Here is a 12,267-nt window from a genome sequence, read left to right on the forward strand (position 1 = left end):
TGCTCCTCATACAAATCCCATGCTCACAATCTAGCGGTAGGAAAAACATCAGACCTTTCCCCCTGTCGTCGCCCAGTGGTCTGGGTGCTCGCCTCCAACGTCGGCCCCGGGCCAGCCTGGCACCCCACCGCAGCCAGGCAGAGGGCCCCGGTCTGGGTACAGGCGTCTTCGTGCCGGGGGCCCTCTGCCTGGGTGCCGGTGTCTGTGGTGAGGGGCAGGCTGGCCTGGGTCCCTGTGTCCAGCCCCTGGGAGTGGCATCTGCTCCTGATTACACAAGAAGGAAGTGGTCATAGATGCATTATGGACAGAATAGGATGCACTTAAATGCTAGGAGCTGCACCTAGGGAGAAAGAGTCAGCGTCACACGTAAAACCTGGCAGATGACTTTCTAAGCAGCAGAGTAGGATCTTGGGGTTATAGTCGACTCCAAGATGAACTTGAGTCGTCAGTGTGACAAAGTGAGAAGCAAAGCTAACCACAGTCTATCCTACATCAGCAGGTGCATCACAAACCGGTTTGGGGAAGTGACACTTCCCCTCTATGCGGCATTGGTAAGGGCGCAGCTGGAGAACTGCATCCAGTTTTGGGCACCGCACTTGAAGAGGGACGTGGATAACCTTGAGGTGGTCCAGGGGCCGCACATATGGTTCAGGGCCTGCACATAAGGCCCTGCGAAGGGAAATTAAGGGACATGGATGTCTTCAGCCTCCGCAAAGGAAGGCTGCAAGGTGACCTGTAGCCATCAACAAATTCATCAGGAGGTGGCGGGGGGCAGAAAGAAATAGAAGATACTCTATTTACCAGGGTGCCCTTGGGACAACTAGAAATAATGGGCACAAACTGACAGAGCATATTTACATTAGACATCAGGAAGACCTTCTTTATGGTAAGGGTAAAAAGCTCTCCTGTAGCACAACCCCCAGTTTTTCTTTTCTTTTATTGCATTCACTCCCCTATCCCAACCATTTCTGACTTGTTCTCTCCCTCTCTATTCACTATAGATAAGTTTGAGGAAGCTAAGATGTAGGATAAGCTTTAAAGATTTGTATTTGGGTAGCAAGATTCTGGTTTTGGATATCCACTGTTTTATAGTGTATTATTATTAGGTTTGTATTGATTTTTACTGTTGTATATTGTTATTAGCATTTTTATACTGATTTTTATTGTTTCATATGGATATTGTATGGTTTAGGCCTTTGATTGTAAGTGAACCAAAGTCATGTCAAGTCTCCATTCTGTGTCCACTGCCCGGGCATCCCCTGTGTGTCGCAACCGTATGAGGCACGTATCCCTCCCATGTAAACTGGTTCCCCGATGAGTTGTGGGGGGCAGAAAGAACTGGGAGATGCTCTATTTACCAGGGTGCCCCTTGGGGTAAGTAGAAGTAATGGCCACAAAATGACAGAGAGCAGATCTACCTCAGACATAAGGAAGAACTTCTTTATGTGAGAACTTCTCACAAACTAACCCAACAAAGAGCACCATACCTCTCCCCTTGTCCTGGTCGTTTTGACGTTGGCCAACCTTTGTCTGGGTGCTTGCATCCGTCACGGGCGGGGCTTTGGTCTGGCACCCCATCTCAGACACGCAGAGGGCCCTGGTCTGGGTGCCGGCGTGTTCGTGCCCAGGGCCCTCTGCCTGGGTGCTGGCCGCTACATGCAGGGGCAGGTTGCACTGGGTCCCCCTGTCCTCATGGGACCCTGCCTTCATCTCCTGGCAGGGACTAATGCTCCTGGTTGCACAAAAAGGAGCTGGTCGGAAATGGGTCCTGGACTGAATTCATCCCCACCAGCACGAGAGAAGGAAGGACTCCCCTCCCTGCAAACAGCACCACTTGCAACACCCCAGAGTCCACCAGCTCCCCAGGACAGCCCCGCACCTCACCCTCACCTCCCTGTCCCCCACTTACCCCCGCCAGGGCGGCCAGCGCTCCTCCACCAACCCCACCATATCCATGGGAGTCTGTTGCAAATGAAAAAGGAAAATGGTAATGAAATGAAAATCCAGCCTGGGGGCCCAGACCTGGCACGTGGTGGATTATCGGGGGAGGCTGGGGGCAGCAATCCAGGGAGCAGGAGAGGTCAGTGCAGCACAGACCTGTCACCCCACTGGTCCCACTGTGACATCCACACAGCTCACGTGGTGCCCAGCACTGCGCACACAAACCCTCCACACACAGAGCCAGGGCAGTCCCCTGTCCCCTGCACCGGGGGGCTGCACAGCAGGGTCTAGGCTTGCCCTGTACACACACAGGCACACACACACACTCCTCCTAATCTGGGGCAGGGGCGTGCAGAGCGGCTCACCTGCATGGGGCTGTCGTCCAGATCCTGGTCCTGCTCTCTCTGGGCCTGGAGGGCCAGCACCGGGAAGAGGTTCTGGCTCCTCAGCGCCTCCACTTGGGCCTGCACGAGAATCCCCCCAGCCCCTCAGAGCCTGCCCATGCCTGCGCCCAGCATATCGGGCCCCGCACCCACCAGCGGTACCTCCCGGCGCACCCAGCAGGTCCCTCCTCTCCCCACACGCCATGTGTCGGGACTCTGCTCCCAGCTTCAGCAGGGGTTGGTTGCTCGAACGCGTGTCAGCTGAGCCCCCACCGCCCAGCTCCAGGTCCCAGCTCCCCTGAGACACTCCGGTTTGGGAAGGACTGTCCCTGTGATCGGAGGGGTGAGCCCACGACCCCCTCCCTTATTCTTCCAGGGCCCGTGGAGTCGACAGAGAGTGAGACTCTCCTTGGGGTCTCGTGCACTGCGTGGGGGGTGGGGGGGCAAAGTGCACCTGGTGAGAGACCCCTGACCCCAGATCAGCCCCCGGCACCTCTGGGCAGGGGAGAGACTCACGGCAGCGGGAGGGTCCGGCCACATCTGGCCCCTGGCAGAGCTGCCCCGCACAGCTGGCAGGGTCTCCCCCACCCCTCCACTTCCCCCCGGCACTGCTCCTGGTCCTGCGGGGAGACAAGGGGCTGCGAATCAGCTGGACCCACTCTGCTGCCAGGGCGCAGGGCGACCAGCCCCTCTGGGCACAGCGCGTGGGGGCACCTGCCAGGAGTCCTGCGTGCCGCCAGGGCAGGGCCTTCCTCCACAGGGGTCGGGTGGGAGTCCCCAGGGAGCAGGTCCGGGAGAGACCCCAGGGACGTGGCTGGCCGCCTGAGATGCAAATGCCCCTGACGGGGGCGCGGTCCCAGGGGACAAGGGGATGAGGGGCAGTACGGCTGGGGAGGGGTCTCCTGGTGCAAACAGGCATGTGGAGGGTGGAAGAAAGTGCCGGGGCGCTGGATCAGGTCAGCCCCTAGGAATGGAGGCTGAGGAGGGAGGGGGGGTGCCCCCATGCAGAGACCTTGCCCCCTGCCCATGCAACCACACAAGCCCTCCCACAGCTCAGGCTGGACCCCAACTCACCGGGTGCAGGCTCCCTCCTCTCCTGGTCTGCCCCCAGGGGAGGTAAACCTGCGGTGTCCTTAATGGAGGGGAGTCTTTCTGCTGCCGACCTGCCTGCGCCCAGCGGGGCATCTGGTGCTGAGGGGAGATGAGGGCTGAGCACCAGGCTGGGGGGACTGAGCACTGCTGTGAGGACAGGGGTCCCACAGCCCGTGTGGCCCACCCTGCCCGGGACCCTGCTGGTGCGGAGCCGGGGCACAGCGGGGGGCACGGAGCCGGGGCTGTGCAGGTTGGACTGGGGACAGAGGGCCTTGGCCTGCCAGGCAAACCCTGCCGGGAGGGGAGGTCCTGCGGGCCTGGAGCCGCCCGCGCCGCCCACCCCGCACTGCTGCCCTGGGGGCCGTGCCCAGACCTCCCCCGGGGCGCTGGGGCGCAGGCGCAGCGCTGGCAGCTTCTCGCGCCGCAGCATCTGGAACAAGCACAGCCCTGCGCTGGAGGAGGGGAGAGGAGCCGGGCTGGCGAGAGCAGAGACGAGGCACGGGGCCGCAGCCTGGGCCTGGCACCGCCTGAGCCCCTGCCGCCCACCTGCCCCATCGCCCAAAATCCCCGTCATGGGCCCGCGGGTGTCCCTAGGGTGCCCTCGCCTGAGCCAGAAAGGGCACTGACGGCTCCCACAGGCGCGCACGCTCCCGCCGCTCGGGTGGGGAACTACAGGGAACTAACTACCGACCTAACTAACTAACTAACTAAGTAACTAACTAACTAACTACTGCACTACTGAACCAGGGAACTATCTAACTAATGAATAAACTAATAAGCTAACAAACTATCTAATGAACGAACTAACCACCTAACAAACAAACACATGGACTAATGAACTACTGAAGTAATAAGCTACCGAACTATCGAACTAAGGAACTATCTAAGGAATAAGCTCACTACCAGACAACGAAGGCCTAACCACCGACCCCTGCCGACACCGAGGGCTAAACCGGGCGGGGCCGTGCGAGTGGCTGCGGCGACGCCCGAGCGCACTGGGCGGGGCCGGGCTGACAGTTGGGCTGGGGACTGTGATGTCACACTGGGGGCAGCAGCACCGTTGCCACGGCAAGCGGGGTGTTTACCCCCCCGGGGCAAGGTGCTGGGCGCTGGGGCTGTGGGCGCCGGGGGTCCGGCCTGGCCTGCGGGTGTCCCCGGCCCGGGACGACCTTCGACCTTGGGTCTCGGGGCTGGCAGCGAAGCGCAGGGACAGCCCTGGCGCAGGGTCCTGGCGAACCCCGAGCCCCTGGGGCCAGAGCCTCAGGCCTCTCCGATGTCTGCCCTGGGGGTGAGGGCACACGCGGGCAGGGCGCGGGGCTGGGAGCGCAGAGCGGTTCCTGGGGCCACAGCTCCGCTCGGCCTGAGCCCCTGTGTGCGCAGGGAGGAGTGACGGGTCTGCGGGGACAACGGGCTGGAGCAAGTGTCACCACGGCCCTGCCTGGCGGTGCTGGGCCTGGGCCTGGCGCACATGTGGGCAGTGCCCGCTGCTTCCCCTCTCCTGGTACCGCACCTAGCACACACACCTGCACACACACACGCCCGCAGTGACGCTCACATGTACACACACAGAGGCACACACAAATGCACATGTGCCTCATCCATTTGCAAATCCTGAGTTAACAGGCGCCTCCTAAACCTCCCACCCTGCTACCCGCAGAGGGGAAAAGCTCCCATTCCTGGGACTCCTCCCGGCCCCCACGGGCTCTCCAGGGGTGGGTGGCTGTGGAGGGATTTGTACCTCTGCAAAGCCTGTGCTTCATGCTCAGCAGCAGCTCAATACAGCAGCCCCAGCATGTGCCTGGGAAGGGACTGAAGTTAGGGACAGGAATATGTGACTTGTCACAGCCTCACAACCTGCCAGAGCGAGGAGGTGCAGGGGCTGTTCAGCATCTCGAGACAGCTCGTGCAGCACCGTGCACCTGGGCAGGAGCAGCCTGAGCCCAGAGGACATGGCCCGGTGGGACTGTGGGAGGGACACGGGGTGTGAGACTGTGGTTAATGTAAACCCCAGTGCAAACCTCCAGCCCCCTCCGTGTGCACAGGGAGCAGCCGTCACAGCAGGGAAGGAGCAGCTGAGCTGCCAGGGATGCAGGCTCCAAAGTCTCACGTGCACCAGCCACAGCCGCCCCTGCAACCTCCACCCTCCTAGCGCTCGCTGCCCCCTGCCCTGCCATGGCTGAGCCCAGGGGCCGTATGGCCAGGCCAGGCCAGGGAATGGGGAGCTTCTCGCAGGGCTGTGCTGCAGACACCAGCCCGGGAGCAGGGGACCGCGCTCTGGGAAGTCCCAGGGGAGCCAGGACTACCCTGCTAGGACAGGCCCAGCCCCAGCCCTGCTGCCTGCACACACAGAGAGGGCAGGCCAGGGTGCCCCAGCCTCGGGCCAGGCTCTGGCAGATGCCCCATTGCCAGCCCTCAAGGGCAGCGTTGGCACGGCCCATTGCCTGCAGGCAGAGGGGAGGGGGCTTGAGGCAGCTGAGCCAGGGCAGGAGGTTTCCAGACCCCCGGGGCTGGGCTCCATGCAGCTGGGCAGGACTGGCCCTCAATGGGTAACAACGCCAGACAGCTGGGGCTCTGCACAGGAGTCAGAGGGCTTTAGGCTCCCTCCCAGGGGTTGGGTCCTCCTCAGCTGGGGTCTGCGTGGGGGCTGTGCTGTGGCTGCAGACTGGGCACTCATCCCCCGCAGCCCTCATCCCTGCAGGAAGAACAGCCGCAGGCTGCACTGGACTGACCACGGCTCGGCGGGTGCATCCCGGCCCCAGCCCCAGCCCTTCTCCTGCCCCAGACCCCCGACAAGCGCATCAGTGCATGTGCTGTGATGCAGTCCGGCACACAGGCTCCCTGCATGCCGCGCTGCCCAGCACACATGGGCACCACGCAACAGGCCCGCGGCAGACCTGCACAGGCAGAGAGAAGCGCAGAGCAGGGGCTTAGCCTCCCGCCTGGGGGAAAATGGGGGTGTCTCTTCCCTCCTGTCGGGGACTCGAACCCAGACTTCCCTGGTCCGTTGTCTGACCGCAAGAGACAGGCAACACCAGCAAGGTCTTATCTCAAAGCTCTTTATTGAAGCGTGCACGCAACAACAAAGAGCAGCCCGTCTCCTCCAACAACCAGCCCCCCCTCCTTAATAGTAAGGAAGTTTATATAGACAGTTTCACGCCACAGGTTATACACCTCATTGACTCAACCCCCACGGTTAGTTAGACACTTCTAGTGCGCGCGCCAGCTACACAGCACGAGGCTTTGAGCAGTTCTTACGTGCAAGCATCTTCCTTATCATCAAGCACGCAACTTTTCTGTTCAGCTCTGTTACTTATGCTAGTGGGTTCAAGGTAGGTTCAGTTTGTACCAACCCCGTTTATCAGCTCACATGCCAGTCGTCGCGCTGCATACGGAGAGCTCACGATTATCCTGTTTGTGGCCTCTCAGCAGTATTTTTCCATTTCAAATCTCTATGGTGGTTTACTAGCACACAGGCAGCGAGCTCAGCCCATCTTGTGGGCCTTTGGGCCCACTCTCAAACATCCTATCTATCAATCCTCCCTTTGTCCCTAGAGGACCCGAAGAGGGGACTCTTGGGACACATATCCATTCATGTATCTAGGGGTCATGACATGATAGGGCCTTTTAACCTTGGGGGCCTTTTTACATAGTCGAGCACCCACACAGTATCCACACTTTATGGTTACATAAAGCAACAAAAGTCCACAAATAATAACAACAACACTTTAAAGCAAATTATGTAGCCACTCACTTATATCAGGCAACCAGTTGAATAAATCACTCCACTAAGAGCTCCAGCTCGGTCGCCTCCCTCCATGATCCCTTGCAACCTCTTCAAGTGCTTTGCTCTTTCCCAGGTGGCATTATAAACGTTGGAAGTATATACGCAACATTCTTGTCCTATTAAGGCACATGTTCTTCCTTGCGAGGCCAGCAACATGTCCAGGGCCATTCTATTTTGAAGAACCATTTGCCTTAGTTGCTTTTGCTCAGTAGCCAGATCTATGAGGGCCTCAGCAGTGGTATTAGCCATTATTTCTAACACTGCCCTGTATTCTCATCACACCCTCTCCTATGCGATATGTAGCCCCTCCGCAAGCAAAAAAGAGGGCGGCACAAGTTCCAGTCCAATCATTAAGGCGCTTTCCAAGTAAGGGGTCGAGACCGGTCAACATCTTCCTTGGCGTCTCGCATATTGCGTAACTGTCCAGAGGGAAGATGGTCTCGATACAATACAGGAGGCTCTAACCAGGCTAAGTAGCAGGATCCACGCCACGAAACAGGCAGACTTAGGTATGCCTTCTCTCCACACACCCAATATACTCCAAACAAGGGAGGCTTAGTAGACGAATTTGCACGGTGGGACGCTGTTGACCTGTCAGTCTCTGTGTACCAACCGGTCCAGGCGGGGAGTTTTTCAAAGCGAGGAAGGGTGGAATTATCAGCAGGAGGCAGACTGCGTGCTGCCCTTCTGAACTATTAGCTGTAGCGGAATGGATCTTTGTGCAGGTTATAGCCCGTGTTGCTACATTTCCGGGATCGCTATTATCATGTAAATACCAAACTTCCCCATTAATAGGGCAATGGTTCTCACCAGGATGGTTATACCAATATGACTTAGCCCTTTTTTGACCATCTTCCAAAGATATCCCTGGTCCCCTCGTGCTCCCAAAACGGGTCCCATTGAAGTAGGCTTTACACTCACTGATTCCCAATGACACATTTTTCTATCTCCACAAAGCACCATTCACCAGGTCTTTTCCACACCGTGACGTACCTGCTAACCTGGATTCCAGCATCAGCCCAGGTTATATTATGGTTACCTGTGGGGTCCTTTCAGGATGGGGTCCAGGTCATGTTCATAGGGCTAAGGGGAACGGGAATCATGGGAAGACTGCTCTGGCTATCTACTGGCATTAAGGAACATACCCAACATGAGGTATTGTTCAGAGCTGGCATACGGGCTTTCATCTTATGAGCAAAGCGAATAAAGGCGTTATATTCGTGTCCCCTAGTTATTCCAACCACCAAAACAGTAAAGCAATAAACAATACACAGATGAGTCCACTGACTCCTCAGGCAACTTTTTGTGGCTATCCTTTGGGGAATGGGCACCAGTCTAGGTTTTCTTGAGTTTGAGCTTCAGGCTGCCCAAAGGGGTAGCAGTCCATTTGGCCCAGACACGGAGGTTGTCTGCTTCTGGTTCACCCGGTTCGCGGTGGGGTGAACACGCATGGCTCCCTCGAAGTCCGACGCCGTCTGCTTCTGGGGAACCTTTTACCAGGTCGGGTTCCCGAGCGAGGTTCCTTTTGACGCTGGTATGATGAAGCCAAGTGGGAAGTTCCTTGACTCGAATAGCAGTGGGGCTCACCAGGATGGTCTCGAACGGTCCTAGCCACTGAGGTTGAAGTGGGGTCTTTCGGTAAGTTTTGATCCACACCGGGTCACCTGGCAAAATAGAAAGAACAGCTTCCCACAATGGGAAAGATTGAGACTGCGCTGAGTACTGTTGTAATGTTGCTAAATGCTGCTGCAAGGCTTTTACATAAGCCTCTGTTTCACAAGTCAGCTCAGTGTCACTAGGTATTGAAATCAAAGAAGTAAAGGAAGGGGGTACATGTCCAAAAAGTATTTCAAAGGGAGCTAACCTAGTCCTAGAGTTCGGAGTGGTCTGAACAATATACAAAGCCAAAGGAAGAACTTGAGTCCATTTCATCCTGAGTTCCTTACACAGCTTAGTCAGGGTGGCTTTTAGAGGTCCGTTCATACACTCCAGCTGGCCTGAGCTCTGAGGGTGCCAGGGGGCATGAAAAACCCATTTTGTCCCAACCGCCTCAGTAAGTTCTTCACAAATTTTTTCTGTAAAATGCGTTCCTTGGTCAAAATCAGTTTTTTCAGAAGGGCCAAATCTTGGCATAATCTTATTAAGAAGCACCTTGCAAACTGCTTTAGCAGTGGCTTGGGCAGTAGGAAAGGCTTCTACTCATCCCGAAACTTGATCTACAATTACCAACAAATGTTTTTTTCCTTCTGAGGGGGGTAACTCAGTGAAATCAATTTGAATGTGCTGCACGGGCCTATGAGCCCATCTGCGCCCACCAGGGGGCGCCTGCTGGCGTGTCCCTTCAGGATTACACGGCTGACTCAGAATACAACTTTTCAGCACTCTTCTGGCCATTTCATTTCATCCAGGGGACACAAACTGCTTAAGAACGACTTGAGCCATTTTATTCGCTCCCAGATAGGTGTTATGGTGAACCTTTTGTAGCACCTTATGCTAACTGCTTCTAGGTAGGATAGGACGACCATCTCATTCCCAGATTCCTGTGGGATTAGGTTGTGCCCCCCACTTTTCCTATGTTGCCCTTTCAGTGTCTGAAGCTTGTAGTTGCCATTGAGCTAGGGGGAAATTAGGTCTAGTTGAGCCTCTTGTAGGGCTGCCGCCTTGGCTGCCCTGTCGGCCAAGCTATTTCCCATTGCGACAAGAACAGTTTGCTTGGTATGAGCTTTGCAGTGTATCACTGCAATCTCCTTAGGAGCCTGAATAGCTTGAAGCAGCTCAGCAATTTCTTTTCCGTGGGCGATCTGAGCTCCAGGTGAGGTAATGAAACCTCGTTCCTTCCAAATTGCACCCGTGGCGTGGCACGCTCCAAAAGCATATTTTGAGTCTGTATAAATATTGACTCTCTCTCCTTTAGCATACAGGCCGGCTGCAGTCAGGGCTTTCAACTCTGCTGCTTGGGCACTCACTCCGGCTGAGAGAGCCTCTCCTAGTAATACAGTCTCGCTCTTAGTAACTGCATATCCAGGGTGTCTGATTCCTTCACGCACAAAGGCAGAGCCATCCACAAACAACTCCATTTCGGGGTTTCGGAGGGGAACATCAGTAAGGTCAGGGTGAGGGGTGGAAATTAAGTCTAAGAGCTGCAGACAAGCATGCACATATCCACTACTTTCCTCCTGGAGCATCAAAGAGGCCGGGTGTGTTTTTGGTGCGCCCCTAAGCATTTTTCAAGAGGACTGGCTGGTGCTTTTAAGGGTGAGGAAACATTTCTCCAGCCGCCCCTCCCCCTTCCTCTTCTTTCCCTACTCTTTCCCTGTCCTGTTTCTCTTGCACCCTCTCACTCCGCCGGACGGGGGGAGAACGGGAACAAATTCGTCTTCCTCCCTGTGCGGCTCTCAGGCAGAGGGCGGGGGATTTTTACATGGGTCTTCCATACAGACAGCTTCAGAAGCCACTCGTCCCTCCATTGGTTTATAATTCTACCATACATACAAATCATTCATTTGTCCCGCTCTGAGATCGACCAAAATATCCCGTAAGAAATTCATTCTCTCTGGGGAAAAGGCTCCACGCTCCGGCCAGTCTCCAGTCGGGGACAAACGAGAAGTAAATGACGGCCATTGGATCCAACACAAATTTCTCATCTTAGCCTTGGACAATCCGGCCGTCCCGGATATATCCTTCCAATCCCTTAGGATGAGAGGCAACGGGGCGTCCCCCGGGCATTTACTGCCGCCTTGTCCCGTTCCCCTGTACCGAGCGCTCACTCACCCAGCTCCAACCGGGTCCTGCGCAAGGGGCAGGCTGACGTCGCTGGATTTCTGCGGGCTTCGGCTGGTTCATGGGACAACGCCTTATCGCCGACGCAGGATCCAGCCACCGGGAAAGGCGCCTCAAAGTCTGAGGATGCGCGTTGCGTTGCTCCGGAGTCCAGTCCCGCGCCGGAGAGTCAGACGAGTCCCATCTGGGGTGCCAAAATTGTCGGGGACTCGAACCCCGACTTCCCAGGTCCGCTGTCTGACCGCAAGAGACAGGCAGCACCAGCAAGGTCTTGTCTCAAAGCTCTTTACTGAAGCGTCCTCCAACAACCAGCCCCCTCCTTAATAGTACGGAAGTTTATACAGACAGTTTCAGGCCGCAGGTTATACACCTCATTGACTCAACCCCCACGGTTAGTGAGGCACTTCTAGTGCGCGCGCCAGCTACACAGCACGAGGCTTTGAGCAGTTCTTACGTGCAAGCATCTTCCTTATCATCAAGCAGGCAACTTTTCTGTTCAGCTCTGTTACTTATGCTAGCGGGCTCAAGGTAGGTTCGGTTTGTACCAACCCCGTTTATCAGCTCACATGCCAGTCGTCGCGCTGCATCCGGAGAGCCACGACTACCCTGGTTGTGGCCTCTCAGCAGTAGTTTTCCATGTCAGATCTCTGTGGTGGCTTACTAGCACACAGGCGGCGAGCTCAGCCCATCCTGTGGGCCTCTGCGCCGCTCTCCGACGTCCTATCTACCGCTCCCCTCAGGAAAGGGGTGTAACTTAACGCCTCTTCCCGCCTCTGGATTGGTTGATGGGCCCCGCCAATCAAGCACCAACCCTTCAAGCCTGGGACCCAGCCCAGCTCGGAAAGGCAAGCCCGCTGCACACGCGCCGCCCGCGCGTCCCTGTGACAGGCCAGAGGTTGAACACGCGAGAGCCAGCTCCGCAGCCGCTGAGCGAGGCCACCGCCTCCCCTCGCCCCGGGGGTCTCCCTCCCCACGCGTCGCCCGCGGTCAGTCGCTGTTTATGTCCCTCCGGGGGCGGGGGCCGGAGCTGTGGAGGGATGTGCTTTGACGTCTGGCTCGTGGGCAGAGTCTGGGCACTGCTTCTCCAGGCTCCTCAACCCCTTGGGTCCCAACTCCTGTTAGTCAACAGCCAGATCCGCATCGTGTTCAGCGCGATGTGAAAAGGGCCCGTGTAAAACAAGGGCACGCAAATGCTGCGCCCCCATTTCCTGCTTATTCCCCGGGGGTTGCTCCTCCTTTAGCACCAGCCCTGCTCGGGCGCCCCCGTGTCTCCCCACACCTGCCCCT

The 12,267-nt window shown here is 57.0% G+C and overlaps 1 protein-coding gene across 1 annotated transcript; it reads right to left on the reverse strand.

The window, feature by feature from the left end:
- Window positions 1-27: 27 nt before the first annotated feature.
- LOC149851890 (uncharacterized) lies at window positions 28-3,990 on the reverse strand (the record flags this gene model as incomplete). Its single annotated transcript, XM_090030263.1, has 6 exons — window positions 3,613-3,990; window positions 3,399-3,515; window positions 2,307-2,405; window positions 1,910-1,962; window positions 1,488-1,732; window positions 28-264 (listed from the first exon to the last, which is right to left on the reverse strand). Coding segments are annotated over exons 1-6 (1,129 nt in total), but the record flags the coding sequence as incomplete, so codon positions are not given.
- Between the last annotated feature and the right edge of the window lie 8,277 nt (window positions 3,991-12,267).

The sequence above is a fragment of the Crocodylus siamensis genome, unplaced genomic scaffold, assembly GCF_052110815.1.
Source record: "Crocodylus siamensis isolate JL-2025a unplaced genomic scaffold, ASM5211081v1 HiC_scaffold_62, whole genome shotgun sequence".
Taxonomy (NCBI): Eukaryota; Metazoa; Chordata; order Crocodylia; family Crocodylidae; genus Crocodylus; species Crocodylus siamensis.